The sequence below is a fragment of the Felis catus genome, chromosome C1 (genome assembly GCF_018350175.1).
Source record: "Felis catus isolate Fca126 chromosome C1, F.catus_Fca126_mat1.0, whole genome shotgun sequence".
Classification (NCBI taxonomy): Eukaryota; Metazoa; Chordata; class Mammalia; order Carnivora; family Felidae; genus Felis; species Felis catus.
Window position 1 is genome coordinate 54,850,226 of NC_058375.1, and position 17,855 is coordinate 54,868,080.

Below are 17,855 nucleotides of genomic sequence, written 5' to 3' on the forward strand. Positions count from 1 at the left end.
ATGTCCCATGGGCACGTAGAAGTTGCTCTTGCTCATTTACCTCGGAATCTGGACCCAGCATCTCTCCAGTTCCCCAGACCAGGACAGGGGAATTCCATTCCCTCATTCAGCTTGTGCCTATTCTTTCTCACAACCTGCCCCCACCCCCAGTGTTTCCTGTTTGTCCGACAATGGAGAGGTCAGCATAAGGCCACTGAGCCAGCTCATGCAGGATGCATAGCCCCTGTGTAAACCATAACAGAGCCATAGCCTCATATTTATTCACAGGAACACTAGCAAAGGAACTGCTTAATTGTTTTTATTTTCCCTCCTTTCTCCTGATGGAAGTGACTATACCCTGTGGGATCTAAGACAATTGCAGACATGTCCACAGAGGGGATCTTTGTTTGTTTAGGGTCTTGAAGCATCTTCAGATGTTTTACCATACTCGTCTACAAACGAGCCTTCCACTCTGAGAAATTTCAGAGTAGTCAGGGGCTGTCTCCCCTTCCTTTTGGAATAGCGGCATATTTTAAATTTATCAGGAAAAGAATGTCAAGTCAGAACTCATTAGACCTGGAGCTTCCTTCTTTGTGGAATGACTCACAGAATCCAAGTAGTTACAAAGTCATTCCCAGTCAGGGTTACATCCAGACTTCTTATCTGGCACACGTGAAAGGAAAAGTAGTCAGTTATAGTGAGACAAACACAGGCTCTGGGATCAGACAAAACTGGACCTAAGTTCCAGCTCCACTGCTTAAGCTAAGTTCCAGCTCCTCCAGGCTCTGTGATCTCTGACAAGATATTTCATCTCAATGAGTGTTAGTTTCCTCCTTTGTAAACTGCGGGTAACAGTACTTCCTCTGTGGACTTAAGAGCGATAACTTGGATATTAGATCCAGGGGAGGGTGTATCATGTAGTATATACTGAAATACAGAATCCATTATTATTGATCCCCCTTGGGTTGTTGTGGCTCTTTCTTTACCTAGAAACCAGGATAGTTTGTTAGGTTTTCAAGAGTCCATCACAATAACTGGGGTGTAACTTTACTTTCTTCCAGGTTGGTTTCATTGACTACATTGTCCATCCACTCTGGGAGACCTGGGCAGATCTGGTGCAGCCTGATGCCCAGGACATTCTGGACACGTTAGAAGATAATAGAAACTGGTATCAGAGCATGATACCGCAGAGTCCCTCCCCACCACTGGACGAGCAGAACAGAGACTGTCAGGGTCTGATGGAGAAGTTTCAGTTTGAACTGACCCTTGAAGAGGAGGATTCCGAAGGCCCTGAAAAAGAGGGAGAGGGTCACGACTATTTCAGCAGCACAAAGACACTTTGCGTGATTGATCCTGAACATAGGGAATCACTAGGAGGGACTGATGTAGACATTGTGACAGAAGACAAGTCCCCTATCGACACATAATTGCCTTCTCCGTGTGGAGATGAACGTTCCACCTTTGACAAGCATGCCAGCTGTATGGTAGGGCCAGCCCATCACGGGGGCCTGGGCCTGCACGGGACAAGGGCCATGTGGCCTTTCCAGTTACTTGAGTTTGGAGCCAGAATGCGAGACCATGAAGCAGATAGCAGTTCAGAAAATTCCACGGCTGACTTGCCTTGCCTGCAAGCTTAGTGGAGAGCTGAAGCTTTATCTGGTACTGGAGGCCAAGATCAGATCCTGAGTAAATGGCTTGAAAATAGAAGACACAAAACTGAGAGATTTTTCTGCACTAAGTTTTGGGAATCTGTCCCCTCTGGTGACTGAACTGACTGATTAATAACTTCATTTATAAATCTGCTCACCTGTCCCCTTGTCTGCCAACCTGTGTGCCTTTTTTGTAAAACATTTTCACGTCTTTAAAATGCCTGTTGAATACCTAGGGTTTAGTATCAACTTCTACACAGATAAGCGTTCAAAGTGGACATAAACTTTTTTGACTCTTTCTGGGAAAAAAAAAAAAAAGGAAAGCAAATGGTCTTCCTTCTTTCTTGGGCAATATCTTTCACTTTCCTACAGTTACTTTTGCAAATAGAAAGGACACGCTTCTAACCACATTCTACTTCCTTCCCTTATTGTCCCATTCAGCTTGACGGTTGCCCGTATAACTTATCTCTGTTTGCCTGCTTACAGCAGTATTTTTTCTCCTCTTAGAACTTCACTTCTTGTGCTGCAAACAGAATAAAGTGAGCAAACTAAGAGGTAGGAAAGGGTAATTGTGTTGTTCACAGTAAGTCTGTGTAAAATTCAGCTCCATTAGGCAGCGCACCATGTTGTGTCCTGAACCCCTGGGCCGCTGGGTGCTGCACGGTCCCCATCCTATCCCCTCCCCCCATCAGTCTCCACCCAGTTACCCTGTTTTCAATTGGATGCTGCCGTCTTTCTCTTGCACTGCCTTCTGCGCTAACACCTCCATTTCTGTTTATAACAGTATATTTATTACTTAATGTATATAATGTAATGTTTTGTAAGTTATTAATTTATATATCTAACATTGCCTGCCAATGGTGGTGTTACATTTGTGTAGAAAACTCTGCCTAAGAGTTGCGACTTTTCTTGTCACGTTTTTGTATTGTGTATTATATAACCTGGACATCGCTTAAGAGAGACATACGACCCCTTCCCCGGTGAGGACATTCGTGGGCTTTTATTCAGAAGGTCTGCCCTCTTCCCCATCTGAGTTGCTAATACTGCACAACCCCTTTGTGAACCAGTTTTGGAAACAGGATTCTCACATTAGATACTAAATGGTTTATACTGAGCTTTTACTTTTGTATAGTTTGATAGGGGTAGGGGGCAATGGGATGTAGTTTTCACCCATGTTCTATCCAAATCTGTGTATGCATGAATTGGGTTATAACTGGGTTCTACTATAATTGTGGCTTTGGTTTAAACAGTAACACTACATTTGCTCGCAGGTGGTTCTTCTGAGTGTTCCCAAACTACTGACTTTGAAAGCCTCTTGCCTGCCATTAAGCAGGAATGTCATGTTCCCATTAATTACAAAAAAACACAATAAAACAATGTGAATTTTATAATAAAATGTGAACTGATGTAGTAAGTTATGCAAATGTGAAGCTTCCGATAACACTTGTTAGGCCTCATACTGACTTCAGTCTCCGTGTGTAAAATATATTTCATGCTTTCAGTTCAGCATTGTAACTCACTAGTTAAAGAAATGGCACAAACGTGCATGACCGATGGGTTTGTATGTCTATGAACACTGCATTATTTCAGGTGGACATTTTATTGTTTTCAAAAGTTTCTCACAATGTATGTTATAATAGTATTATTATTATTATATATTGTGCTCAAATGCATTCGTAAGAGACTTTTATATGAAAGTGAATAAACAAAAGCATGATTAGATTAGACTATAGGCCCAATTATTTTGTGGTTAGTTCTGACCTATTAAAAGCAGATCTTTTTTTCTCTTCTCTCCTACCATACCTCACGAAGAAAACCAACTACTTTGCCTGGCCAACCCCGCAACTGAAGTTTCAGAATCTGTGTCCAAAAAGTCCCCTAGCTGGGAACGTTTCACGTTTTCTTAGCAAATATCCATGCAGCTCAATGATGCGGGAAGGGAGGTGGTAAAGAAAAACAAAACCACTTTAAGAATCTGAAGAGTTTAATCCACTAGATGAATAAAGGGACTCTCCAGCTTGGCTGGGTCCTCCAGAAAAATGAATCATGGAACCAGAGAACATTAGCTTCATGTCATCAGATGGTCCCACTGATTCATTTGACAAAGAATCTGAGGTCCAAAGAGTCATCTTCAAGCACCATTGACAGAGTACTGGTTGACTCTCAGTGGTCTTTTCGACCATTCATGGAGTCTCCTATTGATCATACGGTTATGTTTTTCTTTATGGAAAGAGCTATATAAATAGCATAGGCAAAAATACGTAAACACTTTGTTGAAATTTTAAAATCAGCTTTAAAAAAATTTTACCCTGGGATGCCTGGGTGGCTCAGTTGGTTAAGCGTCTGACTTCGGCTTAGGTCATGATCTCATGGCTTGTGGGTTAAGCCCTGTGTCCAGCTCTGTGCTAACAGCTCAGGGCCTGGAGCCTGCTTCGGATTCTGTGTCTCCTTCTCTCTCTGCCCCTCCCCTGGTCATGCCCCCCACCCCCCGTCTTTCAAAAATAAATAAACATTAAAAAAATTTACCCTAAGAAGTGTGTGTGTGTGTGTGTGTGTGGTAAGGAAGGCCACAAATAGGAATCAGTGGATAACGCATAATATTTTAACCACAGGGAACTGGCTTGTGAACAAGTAAATGGATCTGTCTAGAAGCATTCCACTCAATAACCTGAAATTAGTGAATTTCTTTACAAAGACAAGACACACCAACATTGCAGAACCAGTCTGCCAGGTTGCAGAGCTAATGTGCATAGCATTTAGCTACCATCCCTGATTTCTGATTCCATCGCCATCATCTCTGAGCTCTTACAGATTCAGTGACAAAGTGAATCGGTTAGCATAGTCACAGGTGTGACTTTTATAATGTTTATAGCTATAAATATTTATAAATATGCACAGGCATGTTTTCTACAGAGAAATGGGTTTTAATCCTTGCTGTAAATGAGAATCACTTGGGGAATACTTTTTTTTTTTTTTTTTTTTTTTTTTTTTTTACTATTAATGTTTGGGCCTCACCCACACTCCCAGATTCTGTTTGAACTGGTCTTGAGTACAGCCTGGGCACCAGATTTTTCTGATTCTCCCAGGTAATCATAATATGCAATCTAAGTAGAGAGCCACTGCTCTTGAAGAGAGGGCCACGCTTGTGTCTAAAGCTTTTTGTCAGTCTGTTCAAGGTGCTATAATAAAGCACCACAGACTGGGTGAATGAACAACAGAAGTTTATTTCTCACAGTTCTGGAGGCTGGTCCAAGATTAAGGTGCCAGCATAGTTAGGTTCTGGTAAGGGCCCCCTTCCTGTATCATAGCTGCTACCTTCTTGCTGTGTCCTCACTTGATAGGGCTACAGATCTCTCTGGACCCTTTTATTATTATAAGAGCACTAATCCCATCATGGGCCCCACCCTCATGACTTAAGCACCTCCCAAAGTCCTCACTTCCTAATACCATCATCTTTGGGAGTTAGGATTTCAACAGATAAGTTTGGGGGGGGGGGGGCAGACACAAACATCCAGGCCATAGCAACTTTCTTTGCAACTATCTTCAGATACTGTGCATCCACCATGGCCAGATGCCAGGTCAGGTACATAGATGAGACCAGGCATCAGAGATGAGTTACACAGAGCTCTACATTCCAGGAGCTTGCAGTCGGCTATGTTGCTCACCATCTGCCATGCGGAACACAAAATCGTAATTATGTTCTCAGGAAAACCACAATGAAGATAAATCTAAAAGAAAGTTAATCATCTGGTTCTAGAACATAGATAATAAATGTAACCATTCTCTTATCTATGATGGCATATCAGTGTTCCTGATTGCAGGGAGCAACTGCGAAGCAGAAATTACTATGGCATCTTTGCCAAGGCTGAGGGTGATACCTTAGTACTTACCAAAATGTGTAGGCCAATTTATAGCGTCAGGAACTGTCAGAGTTCCACAGCGTGGCCTTCCCTTGGTATTCTCCCACAGGCTTATTGTGACATGTGTTGGAAGTCATGGAAATTCTCAGTCCACTGAAGGAAGCCTAATGGAGTTCAAGTGAAAAAGGGTGGTTTATTTCATGGATTCTGGAGCCAAGTGGCCTGGGTTTAAATGCTAACTCCTCCATTTACTAGCCACACAATCTTAGACAAGTCACCTACTCTCTGGGTTTCAGTAAAATGGGGATTATTCATTTGTCAGGTGGGGGGTAATAATTCCAGGACTTTCCCACCATTCCATTGCTACTTCTCTGAGTGCATGTCTTAGTTATTGATCAAATCAATGATCATGAGCCTTAAAACCCGTGAAATCAAGGTAAGGCAGGAAGGCTAGCAAATTCCCTTTATAAACCCAACATTAATGCATCCTGTACCCCTTAAAAAGGATTCATCAAGCTGGTTATCTCCCGCATTCTTCAAGATTCACATCAGGTGCCCTCCTACAGGAAGCTTCTTTGATCCCTAAGGTTGGAATAAGGACTCTTGGAATGCAGAAGCTCCTAGAACATCCTGTGCTTTACCTGTGTAATTAGCTGTGTAACCTTGGGCAAGTCACTTAACCCTCCCGTGCCTTAGCTTTATCGTCTATAAAATAAAGATAAGAATAATACCTAGATTATAGTGGGTTATGCAAGAATTACATGAGTTGATATACATAAAAATCTGAAATATTATAATTATGAAACCTAACGCTACTAAAGTCAAGTTTTTCTCTTTTCCAAAAGACTGTAACTCAATGAAGTCAAAAGCTGGAGCTTATTCCCTGTTAAATTTCCAGCATCCAATCCAATATCTGAAACAAATATGCTTTTGTCAAACTGTACTGAATCAAATGGTTTTATGCAAGGGTAAAATGCAACCTCATGCTTTTCAAACCAAAAAATAAGGTGTTGGTCTCTGAGTCCTGGAATGATAAAGCCATATAATTTCCTCAGAGATCATCTGGTCTACCCCTTTACTTTTATAAATAAAGAAACTGAGGCTTAGAGATGGCCAGTGACCCACCTGAGATCAGTGTATTAATGTTGTAGAGCCTCAGTAAACAAGTACTGCAAACCAGGGGTCTTAAACAATGGAAATTTGTTGTCTCACAGTTCTGCAGGCTAGAAGTCCAAGGTTATGGTGGTGTCAGGGTCAATTCATTCTGAGAGCTATGAAAGACAATCTGTGTATGCCTCTCCCCTCACTTCTAGTAACTGGGGGAATCTGACATTATTGGCTTGTAGATGCTGCACCTTAATCTCGGCCTTCATGTTTACATGGCATTCTCTGTGTTTATGTGCCTGCACCCAAATTCCCCCTTTTTATAAGGACACCAGTCCTAATGGGTTAAGGGCCCGCCCTACTCTGATATGACTTCATTTTAACTCATTATATCTAGAACGACCCTGTTTCCAAATAAAGTCACATTCTGAGGTACTGGGGGTTAGGATTCCAACATGTAAATCTGAGGGGGGGGGGGATATAATTCAGCCCATAACACACAGTCACTCACCAGAAGTTTTCCTAATTTCTTAGTTGTCTTTTGGCAACATCATCGGGTTTGGGAGCCTTAGACACCCATTCAACTTCTCTGCACCTCAAACTTCTCTCTAAAATCAGAGGAAGAGACTACATGTCTGAACAGGTACTACCTAGCTATAAAAAGTTTAATGCTAAAAAAACTGTTTAATGCTTTATACCAAGGCATTTTTGTTTTCTTAAGGTCTTTTTGAGTTCTTCAAACGTATTAATTACTTAATTATTAATTATTTCCTTGGTGTAGCTAGATGCCACATGGAGAAGAGAAAGCAGGACTTTGGGGTAGTAGGAAAAACGTAGCCCAGGGGTTAAAAGCTTAGGCTCTGAAGGTGAACAGATCCCAGTTCAAATCCCTGCTCTTCCCCTTCCTAGCTGTGTAACCTGGGACAAACACTTAACCTCTTTAAGCCATAGTTCCTTCCTCATTAAAATGAGGAAAATAATAATAACCCTTTTGTGAGGTTTCTGTAAAGACTAGTGAACAATGCATAAAGCAGTGTCAGCCATTATACTCAGATATCAGCTAAGGCTTCATTCTTTCCACAAATATTGATAAAGTGCAAATTATGTGCCAGATACTGTGTGATGAGCAAAATACACAAAATCCCTGCCCTTAGAAAGTTTGTATTTTTTTAGTGAGGCAGGAAAACCCAAAGAAACAAGAAGAGAAATACTACAATATCAGGTTGTGTGATATGTTGCCACAGGGTGGGTAAGTGACAGTGGTTTGAGAACAATGGCTCTGGAGTTCCACAGCCCAGGTTGGAATCCCAGCCTCACGCCTTGTTAATGGCGCAGACCAGGGTACAGCAAATACAGAGTGTGCCTGTCAACTTCAAAGAACAACAAGAAGGCCAGGAAAGGGAGAAGAGTAGGAAATAAAAATGGCAGCCAGGTCACAGAGAAGTGTTAGGCTCTTATAAGGACCTCTCAAAGTCCTTGGAAGGTTTTGAGCATGGGATTGATAGGATCAGATCTGTATTTCTAAAAGCTTACTGAGACCCATTAGAGGGCTACTGCTATCATCCTCTGAAATGTCAGGAACTTGATAAGATTAGCCATGGTAGGAGTGGTTGAGACTTGGAAGACGGGATATATTTTCAAGGCAGAACGAACAGGACTTGCTGATGGATTTGAAAATGGAAGTCCAGGAAAAGGAGTGAGAAAGATCCCAAAGCTGTAGCCTGGGCAATCCAGTGAATGGTGGGAACATTTCCTGCAATGAGGAACATTAGAAGGGGAACAGATTTTGGTGGGTTGGAAGTGCTTTTTGGTTATCCACGTGGAGATGCTGTGGAGGCAATTAGGTGTGTGAGTCTGAAGTTCAGGGAAGAGGTCATTAAAGTCCTAAAGTTATCAGTGAATAGGCTCCCTATTTAACTTATCCATGTGGACTGTTTCACCCCAAATCAATCCTGACCCAAAATATGGCCACTTCACAAGGTTCCTCGAGAAGTATGCCCATACCAAGAATTTTGTGATTTTACAGAATTTTATAGAAACAGCAGTTCGGTCTGGGGAGGGCACGCTCAACAACACACTGCTTTCTGGACTGTCCAGCTGCCTCATTCCCTCTTCTCCTTCCACTCTGTCCTTTAACCCACTGAAACTCCCTCTCAGGAGCAAAAGCAGTTATTTTTCCTGGCTGTTGCACCACTGTTAGCATTCATCTTTTGTTGATGGGGTATGATTTGGAGGAATCTCCCTTCAAAACCAAAGAGCTTCTCAATATGTTCTTTGTGCATTATATACATTGCTCTCCCAAGAGAAATTCAGATGTAAGAATCTTTCTCCATCTCATATCTCTTCACCCCCCAAAATGGTAGGTCTCACAAACTTTCTGAGAGTAAGTGAGGATAAGGCAAAGCTCAGGTGTTTCCTTATGGCCCCAACCTTGTCCTTGCGCCTGATTTGCACTGATGCTTGAGCATTGCTCTCTGGCTCAAGTGAGTGGCTAGGACTTGGGCTCTTGGGTAGTGATCTTAAGTCCTGTTTTCTTTCCTTCCCTCAAGTTTTACCCCATCTCTTTATGAACTCCTCTCATGTCTTTGGTAGGACAATTCTACCAGGCCCTTTTGTTGCCTCAGAACGCTCTTTGCATCTCCTGCTTTACCCTAAGCAGCTCTCACACGTCTTTGTAGTTCAGTGTCCTGAATGCAGGCTCTGGAATGAGTATGAGTGGAAACCACAAATAAAAGCAAATAAAAAGTGGTCTATTACAACACAGGGGGAAGAACAAAAGTGTCCTTTCTGGATGCTTTGAGATACAGTATGTCATGTCCGGTATAGCTATTTTCAATAGTAATTTTGTTTATATTCCATTTTTATCTTTTCCATTGACTTTTAACCTAACTCCCAAGTAAGATGTGGTTCCACATGTCTCTAGCTTCTTACATGTAGATCTCAAGAAGAACCAGGCCAGAGTGCCCAAGACTAAGTAACTGTAACCGATGTGAGGGCAGGGGCCATGTTCTCTGTTTCCACAGTGCCTAGCACCAGGCCTGGCACAAGAGTTGACGCTCAAAGATCTGTTGAATAAATCTAGATATTGTTTACACCAAGACCCCAGTTAACAAGAAGAAGATGAGAAAAATGTACATTCCAGGAAAGCTGACTCTTAGTTTCTCTCACTGGATTCCAGATCCATTCTCACTGTTTCCAGATCTGTCTCCCTACTCAACACTGAGCCCCTCCAAGCTAGGACGTTTTTCATTTTGTTTCTTTTCTTTTCTTCTTCTTCTTTTTTTTAATGCTTATTTATTTCAAGAGAGACACAGACAGAGTGTAAGTGGGGAAGGAGCAGAGAGAGAGGGAGACACAGAATCTGAAGGAGGCTCCAGGCTCTGAGCTGTCAGCACAGAGCCCAACCGGGGGCTCAAACTCACAAGCTGTGAGGTCGTGACCCGAGCCTAAGTCGGAAGCTTAACTGACTGAGGCACCCAGGCACCCCATTTTGTTTCTTTTTTAATCTTCGTGTTCCTCAACACCAACAGCACTCTGCTTGCCCTACATGAAAGGAGTGTCCAGCGATGAAATGACCTAAGAAACAAGAAAGAAAACCTTGTTATTGAAATTACTTGTGAACTGTATCTGTCTACTTTATTCTCTTGGGAAAGGAATAGAGTATGCTGGGGAAAGCAAGATTTGATAATTTTGTATTACAGACCTTGTTCTGCCCCTGCCTAATTGTGGGAATTTGGGCAAGTCGCTTAAATTTTTTGAGTCTAAATTTTGTCATAATTAGATGGAATGAGCAATAGACAGCTAAAGTTGGAATCAGATATAGCATTACCTATAGTAGGTACTCTGTAAATCTTTATTGTCAGCATGTATGTTCTTATGGACGGAAGAATAATTGAAAGTTAAAATACTTTTATAAAGTCCCTTCTGGGGTGCCTGGGTGGCTCAGTCAGTTAAGCACCTGGATCTTGATATTGGTTCAGGTCATGATCTCATGGTTCTTGAGATCCAGTCCCACACTGGGCTCTGTGCTGAGAGCACAAAGCCTGCTTGGGATTCTTTTCTCTCTCTCTCTCCCTCCCCAGCTCACATGCACACTCTTTCTCCCTAGCTTTCTCTCTCTCTAAATAAATAAATAAATAAATATATTTTAAAAGTCATCTTCTGTCTTTGAAAAGCAAAATGCAGCAATGCCTTTTGATTAATTTAGGGTTCTGTAAATTAAGTTCCAGTTAATCTAGATTTTTTACATACACCTCAAGATTTCAGGGGATAAAGGCTCTCACTCCACCCCACCAATACGGGGTCATGCTGACACTGATGTGCTCATGGAAATGGAAGGAAACATGTTAAGTCATAATAGCCCATCGTCCTTCAATGCAGCAGATTCTTCAAAAATATGTGTGACTGAAAGCTTCTACTGATAGAGAGCTCAGCATATTCTTTTGAGATGTTGTAAACTGTTAGGTTTGTGAGACGGTATCCAATTGTGTCTTCTAGAGCAGTCTCTCTGGTGTACTTTTGTATATAATTCCTCTTCTAATTTCTTGTTTCAATTGAAAATAAGAGCCAAACACTCAGAGTTTGTGACTACATCACCCTGGGAAAGATAACATAACCTCTGTGCCTCCATTTCCTTATCTGTAAAACAGAAATGATAATAACAATACCTATGTCAACACTTCTTGTGAGGATTAAATGAATTGTGGCTGAAAACTTTCAGATTAGTGCCTGGCCTGCAGTACTTATGAACAGATATTAACTCTATACAGCTAGAGGTAGCATGCTTTCTACATTGTAGTTCCTTCAACCATATTTCATATGACTTAAATTTATCATTCTTGTCAAATTATTCTGAGCTCACTTACATTGACAGTGTTTTCTTAGGATGAGTGTTCCAGAAGCAAGAACCATATTTCAGTCATGGTAGAGCACAGTATGACTCTGGCCTTTCTTTGTTCTGAGCACTGTTCCATAGCCCAAGATTGTGTTCATTTGGGGAGAAGTCAGTGACTCACCCTGATGATTCATAAGGTGCTTACAGGCAAACAAACCCTTCACACCTTTTCACACAAGCCACTGTGAAACCACTTCTCCCCCATTCTGTGCTTATAGAATTGAGCTTCTTCAACTAAGTGCAGCATTTACACTTTACTAATACATTTCATCTGAAAAAACAGTGGAGTATAGGGAAGAACATTTTTAGTTTGGGTGTCAGACTGATCTGTGTGTAAATCTCAGCTGCAACACTACCTTTAAGACCTTAGAGAAGATACTTGTCGGCTTTTTAGTTTTCTCCTCTGTAAAATGGAGGAATGATACCCATATCAACTGATTATTTAGAAAGACTAAGTGACATAACTTATGCAAAGAGTCTGGTACATTCAGACATGCAATAAGAGAGTAATATTAACATCCTACTATATATAATGATAAAATGAGATAATGTATGTGTGGGAAAAAATCTTTATACTGTTCATTTCAATTCTAAAACTAACATTGTTTTTAGCTGAAAAACAATTTTAAATTACGATTCTGATAATTCATTAGCTTTCTCAGGATTTGTGATCAAAATCTTTATCATGTATTCTATATTTTCACTTACATTGTCAGCAAAATATTAAATAGGACAGGACAAGAAACAGAAATGCATTCAGTCACCAGCAGCCTTCCAGATCAGCATTAATCCAATTGTCAGTTTTCCATGGGCAATGGCAATGAGTCAAGTAAAAATTCACCTTTGCTCACAAACTATAAATTCACCTACATGCGCAAACATATTAAGAAAATGTGATCAAAAGCTTTTCTGAAATTGAGACATTTCATGTATATAGCACTTGCTTCTTTGGTAGGATCTACTAACCCTAACTGACAGAAACTATACAGCATGACTAGATCTTGGAGAATTTCTCTTTCAAATGACCTATAAACCATACCTTAATAATCTGTTCTAGAATTTCTTGTGCAATTGATGTCATGCTTGACCATCTGTACTACTGGATTCTATCATTATTTCTAATGATTGGGATAATATTTGTCTATCACACACCCCCAGATTTATAACATATTTTATGTTCTCTCTGATTTCCCAAAGATCATCAATTATGAGTCAAAAACACACTGGTATGTCCTTTCAATACAATGCACCTGGAAACATGAAGCCACTTAAAGAACAGAGATGCTCTCCTAACACCTCTTTGCTTTGTTTGGCAAGTCTGGCAGAAGAACATGGTACTTGTGTACTCTTGGGTAAGGGCTCATCTCATTCTAGCTGAAGAAAACTGTCCTCTTCTACCAAATTTACAGTTTCAGAAAGGAAGTCAATAGAACAGTTAAGGAGGACAGGGAAAATTATCTACTATTTCAAATAATGGTTCATCAGCACCTACCACTGATTAATTCAGCAAACATGCATTGATTCCCTAATATTTTTCAGACACTGTTCTTGCTCCTTATGTACTGGAGGATATAGGAAAACAGATGTGCAATAAAATATTCAAACATTGTAAGAAGTGCTAAAGTAGAGATATGCATGAAGAACACAAAAATGGGAGCAGCCAACTCTTTTTTGGAGGAGAATAATAGGGGCCATTTCTCTTAGAGAGACAAGGATGAGTATTCAAGGTTGAGTCTTCAAGGATATAAGAGCAGTCAACAGACCAAAAGGATCAGGGGAGGAAAAGTAGGGACGGCTATATTCCAGGAGGAAGGAAGAACACGCAAAAAGAACACATAGAGCTATGAAAGGGCATTATTGAAGCCCATCCATTTATTCATGTATTCCACAAGCATTTACTGAGTACATACTGTGGGCCAGGTACTCTACTAGACATTGGGGATACAGAGATAGGCAAACAGAGAAAAGCCCTACTCTTTAAATAAAATTGTAGCTAGAGACAGATGTTAATTCAACTTTTAAAAAGCAAATGTTTGTAGCAACGTGGATGGAACTGGAGAGTGTGATGCTAAGTGAAATAAGCCATACAGAGAAAGACAGATACCATATGGTTTCACTCTTATGTGGATCCTGAGAAACTTAACAGGAACCCATGGGGGAGGGGAAGGAAAAAAAAAAAAAGAGGTTAGAGTGGGAGAGAGCCAAAGCATAAGAGACTGTTAAAAACTGAGAACAAACTGAGGGTTGATGGGGGGCGGGAGGGAGGGGAGGGTGGGTGATGGGTATTGAGGAGGGCACCTTTTGGGATGAGCACTGGGTGTTGTATGGAAACCAATTTGTCAATAAATTTCATATATATATAAATAAATAAAATAAAATAAATAAATAAATAAATAAAAAGCGAATGTTTTCTTAGGAACTGATAGAAGTTTTCCAAAGGATGTAAATAGAGTTACATGAGAATAATTAGAATAAATTGCTTCCGACAATTTATGAGGATAGAGAGAGGGAAGCATTTTATGACTACAAAAACAACTTATGCCCAAGTCCTGCAGCAGGAGGGGGCAGAGAGTCCCTCTCCCGGGGTGGGAGAGGGCTTTCAGGGGGCTTCTGAAAGGAGGCCGGTTTGGCTGGATATAGTGAAGTAATAAGAAACAAAGCTGCTGAGGCAGGCACAGGCCATATCTCAACCGGGAGTTTTAAGGATTTTGCTCTTACACAATGAGAATCCACAAAACATTTTAAGCAGGAAAGTGGTATGTTCAGACTTGGAATTTGGAAAGATGATTCTAATTATGGTGTGGAGGGCAGATCTCGAGAGGATGATAAAAATGTGGAAGACAGGTTAGCAGGTGGTTGCAGTAGTCCGGCCAAAATGATAAGAACTAAGATGGGACTGTGAAGATGGAGAGAAATGCATGGAACGTGGAGTTATTTAGGTGTTACATTTATAGATCTTGGTGATGGATGATTTAGAGAAGGAAAAAAGACTAAAGAATAAATCCCAAGTGTTTGGCTTATATAAGTGGAAAGTAGTGAAGTCAATTTTTGGAGAAAAAAAAAAAAGGGACACCAGGGAAGTACTATGTGGTCGGGGGGAGGGAACACGATTCCAATTTGGAGTACATTGATTTTTAGATGTCTTTGTGACATTCAAGCCAACGTGAAGGAGATGGTTGAATATGACAGTCTCGAATGCAAAGAAACCTGGACTGGGAGGTATCCATAGATCATATGCATGGTACTTAAAGCCAAGGGATGTCCTAAGCAGACACTATGTAGTGAGAAAAGAGGGTTGGGGGTAGGATTAACCCTTGAGGGTCTCTGTTATCTAATGAAAGAATATAGAAAGGATAGGCCTATAAAGGAGATTGAGAAAGACAACTGAAGAACTAGGAGTGTACCAAGAGAATCTGGTGTCTAAGAGGGCTAAAGGAGGAAAATGTTTTAAGAAAGAAGTGTTCCATGACATCGAATCCTGCTGAGAGAAGTAAAATTAAAAGTTAAAAATATTTATTTTAGTTAGAAATATGGATATTACTGGTGAACTGAGATCATTTCCAGTGAAGTGATGGCCCAATAGCCTATTCTCAGTGAATAGAGTAAAGGGGAGGTGAAAAATGGAGGCAGTAAGAGCAGAAAAGAAACTCAGTTATGAAGTGGAAAGTTGAGAGAAACTTAGGGAAGCAAGATTGGGGGATCACTGATAATGTCTTCCTGGGAAGGCAGAAGTGGTGTGGTCCACAGAACCGACAGGGGAATTAGTGTTAAGGGAGGTCACATTCTCCAATATACCAGAAAAGGGGAGGAACAGGTCTAAGTGGATTTGTGAGTTCAGTAAAGGGAAGTTCAAAGAATTTCTCCTGATCTCTCTGATTTTCTTTTAACAAAACAACACTGGCCCTTTCTTGCTCGCCATTTCTTTTAACCAAAAAGAACATTTGGTTAAAATCAAGTTAAAACACTTTCAGATGATACTAAAGAAATTCAACCATTCAACTGTCATAGGAAAATAAGAGTGCTAAGCCTGAAGAAGTGAGAACTCAACTTGGAGAAGGGAAATGGTAGCAATCTTTGAATGTGTAAATAATTTTTATGTGAAAAGAAAATTAGTTTGTTCTTAATTAAACTAAGGGTGGGGCCCAAGGAAATGGAAGGTATGGGAAGATTTGCTTGGATTCAGCATTTAGACAAACTAGATTTCCTAACTGTTCTTGTGCAAAGATTAAATAATCTGATTAAAGATACAGTAAATCCTCAGATAGTAGAGTTGGTTGCTTAAAACTTTTACTTGTTGGGGCTTGATGCCAAGGGCGAAATTCAAGCATGAGATGGGAGGCTGGCTGTTGGGAGTTTCTATTTGACTGTTTTTCTCCCTTTTATAATGTGAAAGCTATTTGTCCTCCCTCTCTTCTCCTTGGCCTGAAATTTATTCTCCCTGAGAAGATAGAAAGATGGGAAGATAGGAAAGAAAGAGATTATAGGAAGTGACAATTATCAGGCTACACTTTCCCTGTAAATTATTTCTACACTATTGGCTCTACACTATCGGCCAGAAGACTGTCCTGTACTTCCTTGATTTTTTTTTTTCTTTTTTTCTTCGTGTGTGTGTGTGTGTGTGTTTTGTTTGGCTTGATTTTCATCAGAGCTTTGAATACTCCCTCTATTGTCCTCAGCAATTTTTCACCTAGCTTATTTTTATTGTTTTTTTTTTACTAAGCATATACTCACATGCATCAAGTGGCCTTCCTGACTCTTTTCTTATGGTCACAAACTTTTGTATTCTTTCTGGGAAAGTCATTCCTCTTCCTACTGTTTTTACACCTATTATTTTACAACCTGAGCTCTTCAGAGCATATCTTTGTGCAGCCACACAAGTTTTTCTCATTTCCTCCCTAAGATCCAGGACTAACGGTCATTTGTGTAGGACTTTATAGACATTATGTATCCATTCAAAGGCATCACTGCATTTGATTACCACAAAGACTCCTCGGGATGCAAATTAGGTGCCACCAGCTCCAACAGCAACACCACTGCCCATAATCACCATCATAATCATCTCCACCAATTCTATGTTAAAGATAGAGTTCTAGGGGCGCCTGGGTGGCTCAGTGGGTTAAGCATCTAGCTCTTGATTTCAGCTTAGGTCATGATCTCGTGGTCGTGAGATTGAGCCCCATGTCAGGCTCCATGCTGATCATGGAGCCTGCTTGGGATTCTCTTTCTCTCTCCCTCTCTCTCTTCCCTCTCCTCTCTTTCTCTCTCTTCCTCAAAATAAATAAATAAACATTAAAAAATTAAATATAGAGGTCCGGAGAAGACTAGAAAATTGCCTTGAGTCATTCCACAGCAGAGAACCAGAGACTCAAACTGAGGTCTGCACACCCCTGTTAAATGCTTTTTATATGTAAAGCCTCTGCCCTAAGACTTGTTTCCTCAGCAGTTTTAAATTTGGGTTTGGCATGCTCACTTTCTCCAAAATCACCTGTTGTTTCCTCAACATGTTCTTCCTCTTTGGTTGTAATTACATGGAATTGCAGTTCCCTTAGTGGCTTCCTCAATTATAAATAATGTTCACTTGAGACAACTCTCTGAGACCCCTCCTTTATCAAATTCTTGTGAATACTAATGTTTCTTAGGTAGTCTGAGCCATCTCATCTGAGTCAAATTATTCTTCCCCTTTTGAGCTCTCTGTGTCTAAATTGTCCTTCTTGGAGACATATAAATACCTGCTTTGACAGTGCATCTAACTTTTCAGTCTGTTAGTCAATCAAAAGCTATTTACTGAGTGCTTGACATATGCCAAGCACTGTCTAGGCTCTTAGTATAGATTGGTTAAAAAAAAAAAAAATATATATATATATATATATATATATATATATATATATGTAAACCATACAGAGAGATCATAAATAATCAGATCTCATGGTTCATGAGTTCAAGCCCCCGCATTGGGCTCACTGCTGTCAGCACAGCAAGATCCTCTATTCACTTGGGATCCTCTACCTCCCTCTCTCTCTGCCTCTCTCTCTCTCTCTCTCAAAAATAAACAAACATGAAAATAAATAAATAAATAAAAAATAAATAAAATTAGCCAGTTGGGCACTTCTCAAACTTTAATGTACATGCAAATCAATAGGTGAGTTTATTAAAATGTAGCTTCTGAATTAGTCTTAAGTAAGACCTGAAATTCTGCAGTTTTAGCAAGCAGTTGGTGTTGATGCTGCTAGTATATGGACTATACTTTGAGTAACAAAGATGTAGTCCTCTGATTTATAACTGGGAGTATCCATCAGAATACCTTGCTTTTCTAAAATACAGATTCTGAATCAGATTTTAGCAGGGGCTGGGACATATGAAAATTGAAAA

At 40.4% G+C, this 17,855-nt stretch overlaps 1 protein-coding gene across 5 annotated transcripts in view; it reads left to right on the forward strand.

The window, feature by feature from the left end:
• The window catches only part of PDE4B (phosphodiesterase 4B), a 536,152-nt gene extending 532,797 nt beyond the window's left edge, over positions 1 to 3,355 (forward strand). For all 5 annotated transcript variants that reach the window (XM_045035976.1, XM_023258788.2, XM_045035977.1 and 2 more), the window contains one exon: positions 1,041 to 3,355. In XM_045035976.1, coding sequence (XP_044891911.1) covers positions 1,041 to 1,406 — 366 coding nt within the window. In that variant the 3' untranslated portion in view covers positions 1,407 to 3,355. The remainder of the gene's footprint in view (positions 1 to 1,040) is intronic.
• Positions 3,356 to 17,855: the final 14,500 nt, after the last annotated feature.